Genomic DNA, 5,542 nt, shown 5'->3' on the forward strand with positions numbered 1-5,542 from the left:
CCCTGAATGTTTTGTCCAGTTAAGCTCATCCCCACTGACATTCTCCTGGTGATTGCTTACTGGGCAGAGGTGGGCCTGGAACCTAGGGCTCCTCCCCTGGGCTATGGTGATGGGGTTTCAACTAAAGACAGAGGGATTAAGATCTGCATTGTGGAAAGGACCACCCACTGCAATGGGATCAGCCCTTTTTGAAATATCAAGCTCTAGCCCAAAAGTATCAATGGTCTTTGGGGTCAGAAGCAGCATCTCCTAAGTTTCTGAGAAGGAGCATGGCCTCTAGATAGGACTCTGGATGTAGAATCCCAAAGACCTGAGTTTGAATCCTGACTTAGTTACTTGCTAGCTATGGGATCCAGGAAAAGTCTCCTAGACTCTCTCAGCCTGTTTCTTTCTCTGTAAAATGGAAGTGATAATACTTGCAGTGGCTGTCTCCTAAAGTCACCACAAGACCCAAATGGGCCAATGTCTGTCAAGCATCTTGCAAACCCCTTTAAACACTATAGGAATAAGAGCCATTGTTACTATCGCATTATTCCAAGTCAAGGTCTTGCACACAGTAGGTGCTCAGTTAACTAATTTGGCTTGAAAATGACCTGGAGATTCCCAGAATCCTCAAGTTCAATATCCTGTTGTAATATGTGGGAGCTGGCCTGGAGATCAAAGGATCAGGGTACGGCAGCCCTGGAGAGGCAAAGAAGTCCATGCCACTCCTCTGGAAACAGGGACACAAACAACAGTCACCAGACACCTTTTGTACACATGGCTTTGCACTGGGGCATGAGGAAAGGGAGATTCCAAATGACTCCATTTTTGCCCCCTAGGAGTTTGTGGCCTTAGGGATCTTGGCCCCAAAACACCAGGTCCTCCTGATAGTTACCCCTACCACGTTGCCTTCCCTTCCATGTTACTCATCTCCCATGTTGGAAAGAAGGAATCTCCCCTTGAAATGCCCCTTCATATCTTACTACTCATCTACACAGAAAAGCCTTGGTCTAACCCATAGAAAACAACATTGTCCAGGTCTGGGTCCAAATTCCATCACCAGGGAGATGAATGAAGAAAATGAAGAAAAAGCTACTACTTCACTCCAAGACTGGAAAGCAATGGACTGGCCCCTGTCTCCTATCATAGGGCAATAGGATCACCCACATAGAAGTGGGAGGGACCAGAGAAGTCAAGGTCCTCAAGGCACTGGGGCTGGAAGGTCCATTATAGGTTATTAACCAATAAGGAAACAGGCTGAGAGAGGAGACAAATATCCAAGGCCATACATGTCATCAGTGGCAAGGCATGAACTCTGGTCCTCTGAAACTAAATCCAACACTCTTGCCATTTTGCCTTGGTGGTCAGAATATTCATTTTACAATTGAGGAAACTGAGGCCCAGGCAGGCTAATTGACTTGTCCAAAGCCACACAGGAAGTAAATGACAAAAGTAGGATTTGAAACTTAGCCTCCAGATGTCACTATTTCCACAACAGGGACTGTGGTGATGTATTTTTTTCTCTCTTTCCCTCCTGCCTAGAGCAATTCCTTGTAACAACTCAATAAATGTAAATAATTTCCTGTTGACTCAATACACCAAGTATTTCTTTCTGTGTCTACAGACTCTTCAGTACCCTTGCTAGGAGGGGCTCAGCTGCCTAAGATTTGGGACTGTGCCTTGCTCACATCGTCACGGAGTCTTTGGTTCCTCAGCAGAAAAGAACACCCCAGAACCCCCTCCCTGTGGTTTGGCCTCTGAGGGGACAGGAACAGGCTGAGCTGAGGACTAGCAAGGGATGGCTGGAGAGGAGTCAGCCCAAAGTCAAATGCCTGGGTGAGTGCCTCTGAGTGCACATTCACTTGGGTCGCCCTCCAAATGAAAGTCCCCTTCTTTGGGTTCATTTGTTTCAGCCTGCAAGCAGGTGCTCATTATGCAGAAATGTAACAGTGCAGGATAAGGCTTTCCTGCTTTGGAGAGCTCCCTTTGGACAAGTTGCCATGGCATACTATTCTCTCGGAGAGCTCCAGATCCCAGCATGGCCTGATTGTCAGAGAAAGTCCTAATTAAAGAGGGAGGGGCTGGGGGAGAGAAGGAGTCTTCAGGCTGCTTCTATGCAGCCTGTCAGAAGGGGGCGGGGCCGCTGAATCAGACAGGAAGGAGCAGAGAGAGGATGAGATGGTGAATGTGCACAGTGTGAGAGACTGGCTAGGATCTCCTTCTGAACACTGGGTTTCTGCTCAGCCATCCAGTGGGAGGGAAAAAAGGCAGAATGGAAAGTGTGTGACTAACCTGGGATTCATGTTGGGGAGCTCTGTTGGAGCTGCAAGATGACAGCTCCAGTGACCAGATATGGGGAAAAGTCTTGGGGCCTTCCACCAGTCTGCCCCTAGCCCTGAGAGAAATGTTTGACTTTCCTCAGTTCTTGAGTAAATGGAGAGAGAGACAGAGACAGAGAGAGACAGACAGACAGAGATAATCAGAGACAGAGACAGAGAGATAGATAGAGAGAAAGGAGAAAGGGGTGGAGAGAGAAAAAAGACGAGGGGGGAAGGAGGGAAGGAGGGAGAGAGGGAAAAGAGAGAGAGGGATCCCAGCAGAATTTGCAGCCTTTTAGGTGCCCCTGCATTTCAACAACTCTGAAGGCCAGATGGGTTGGGCCAGAGCTTCCTGATGAGTCCCCAACAGAAGGGAGTTACACCCACAAAGCTGGAGGAATCTGTGATTGTGCTTAAGAGAAAACAAGCAGCTTGTTAAGAGTGTGAACAAGGTGGGAATGATGAGTTTCCTTCTCTGTAAACACTGCTGTCCTTCAGTGGCTTGGAAGCTCCCTGAGGATAGGAGCCATCTCACTTTTGTATTTTATACCTCCAGGGACTGATGAAAGGTCTGGTCATAATAAGGATTTAACAAATATTTGTTGATTGACTAATTTCAAAAAACTTACCCAATTAAAATGTTTTAAATAAATAGACCAAGATTTCTATCCTGGCTTGTCTATTGGTATTCTCAGTGCTCTGTATATAGTAGGCACTTAAAACATGTTGTTTCATTCATTCTTTGTTCCACAAGTGGCCCACACAGCAGTTCAAAGCAATTGCCCTCAGCAATTCATACAAAGAAATACAAGGTGATACAGAAGCTCACTGTCCAAATGATGACATGGGGTGGGATGGCAAGGCAGATCCCTGTTTGCCTATCCATATTTATTTTTTCTGGATCCTTTATTTTTTTCCTTAATAGTAATTTTTTTCCAATGACATGTAAAGATAGTTTTCAACATTCATTTTTGTAAAAATTTTAGTTCCAGATTTTTCCCTCCTATCTTTCTCTCCTCCCTCCCCAAGACAGCAAAGAATCTGATACAGGCTATACATGCACAATCATGCTAAACACATTTCCACCTTAGACACGTTGTGAAAGAAGAATCAGAACAAAAGGGGAAAGCCACGAGAAAGAAAAAAACAAAAACAAGTGAAAATTGCCTGCTTTGATCTATATTCAGGTTCCATAGTTCTTTCTCTGGATGTGGACAGCATTTCTATGGTGAGGCTTTTGGAGTTTTCTTAGATGCTTGCCTTGCTGAGAAGAGCTAAGTCTATCAAAGTCAGTCATCACACGCTGGGGCTGTTACTGTGTATAATGTTCTCCTGGTTCTGCTCATTTCACTCAGCATCAGTTCATATAAGTCTTTCCAGGCTCTTCTGGAGCCTGCCCGGTCATCATTTCTTATGAAACAATAGTATTCCATCACATTCATATACTACAACTTGTTCAGACATTCTCTAATGGATGGGCATCCCCTCAATTTCCAGTTCTTGGCCACCACAAAAAGAACTGCTAGAAATGTTTTTGTACTTATGGGTCATTTCCCCTTTTTTATGACCTCTTTTGCCCATAAGTATTTAGAATTTGAAGAGACTCTGTGGACAATAAGCTAAGTCCCAACTCAAAGAAAGGGGGGAGAAGGAAGGAGGAGGGGTGGGAGGAGGAGGGGAAAGAGGAGAGGGGAGAAGGGGTGGGAGCAGGAAGGAAAGGAGGAGGGAAGGAGGAGAGCAAGCTGTCTTGAATTTAGGGAGCTGTGCAACGCTGCCATTGATCCCAATCTGTTCATGGACACACACACCCCTTTTTGCGCTACTTACCACCCACTTATCTACAGCTGTGAATGGTGGAATGTTGTAATCCCAGAAGAATTGGAATTGTAGGTGACCCAAATGGTGCTGGAGACAGAGTGAGTGTGTTCAGGGCACCATGTTTCAAATGATGCTATTCTACTTGTGGCCTTGAACCCCACAAGAATTGGCATAAAAGATATAACAGGAATATATAGTCAGCAAAGGAGAGGGACAGGCTGTAGAATGAGAGGGGTGGGTCCCAGATGGAGCACTCCCAGAATGCTAAACATCCCACAGGACTCCTGTCTACCAGGCAGGTCCTCGCTGGACATAGAGAATGAAGTGGAGGGGCTCCCTGAGGAGGAAAGGGCCTGTATTGGAACTCAGGTTCCTGTACTTGTGTGTGGCCCCTTTCCAATGGTTGTCTTTGGGACATTCAGGGAGAACTCACACTGCTCTCATCTCTTGGAACAACTAGAGATTGCCCCCAAAGTCTCGAGCATACGTTTGTGAGGTATCTCAGAGAAGACAAACCTGCTTCCCCTGAAATTGTACGAGTTATTTGATAATGACCAAGACCTGTTCTGACCATCAAACAGGAGATTAGGTCAGTAATGCAATCTGGAGGCAGAAGTGAGTCTGCTGAGAACAACTGAGAAACAGTGTGGTCTACTAGAGAGAGTACTGGGTTTGGAGTCTGGAAGACCTGGGTTCAGATCTCATCTCTGATATGTCTTTCCCTGTGCAGCCCTAGCCAGAGGTTGCCAAAGTGAGCAATACTGCCCTTGAGGGGCACTGGAAAATCCAGGGGGTGGTAGTATCCTCAGCGCAGTTGGAGGGAATTGAATTAAAAATAATGGGGGGCCAGAGCCAACATGGATTGAGTTCAGCCCAAGACCATGAAGAAGGTGGCATGTGTCATCATCAAAAAGTGCTACATGCACCTTGGCAATAAATTTCACATCAACGAGCTTGCATGCGAGGAGATTGCCATCATTCCCAGCAAGAAGCTATGTAACAAGATTGAGGACTATGTTCCTCATCTGATGAAGCAGATCCAGAGAGTTCCTATGAGTGGTATCTTGCAGGAAGAAGAAAGAGAAAGGAAAGATAACTATGTTCCTGAGGTCTCTGCTTTGGACCAAGAAATCACTGAAGTAAACCATGATACCAGAGAAATACTGAAACTCCTAGACTTTGACAGTTTGTGCAACCTGCAAGTTACCTAGCACATAGTTGGGATGAACTTCAAAACACTGAGAGGAGCTATTTAATATTTACTTTTGCCTTCTTTCCAATAAACATGGGAATGGTCCCCTGAAAAAATAAGGGGGCAGTGGAAGCATAAGGAAAGAAGAGAAGAAAATTTTGATAAAACTATTCATACGTGTTTCATTTGTTGTGTTAGAAAGTCAAAGTCATAGTGATTATTTTCCAAATAA

At 45.3% G+C, this 5,542-nt stretch overlaps 1 protein-coding gene across 1 annotated transcript; it reads left to right on the forward strand.

Annotated features, from left to right (window-relative positions):
- The first annotated feature begins 454 nt into the window (after positions 1 to 454).
- Positions 455 to 5,329, forward strand: LOC140523508 (small ribosomal subunit protein eS17-like). The gene is made up of 2 exons (XM_072638342.1): positions 455 to 464; positions 4,986 to 5,329. Exons 1-2 carry the CDS (start codon positions 455 to 457, stop codon positions 5,327 to 5,329), a joined length of 354 nt encoding a protein of 117 aa, XP_072494443.1.
- The last annotated feature ends 213 nt before the right edge of the window (positions 5,330 to 5,542 follow it).

Source organism: Notamacropus eugenii, chromosome 2 (assembly GCF_028372415.1).
Source record: "Notamacropus eugenii isolate mMacEug1 chromosome 2, mMacEug1.pri_v2, whole genome shotgun sequence".
NCBI lineage: Eukaryota > Metazoa > Chordata > Mammalia > Diprotodontia > Macropodidae > Notamacropus > Notamacropus eugenii.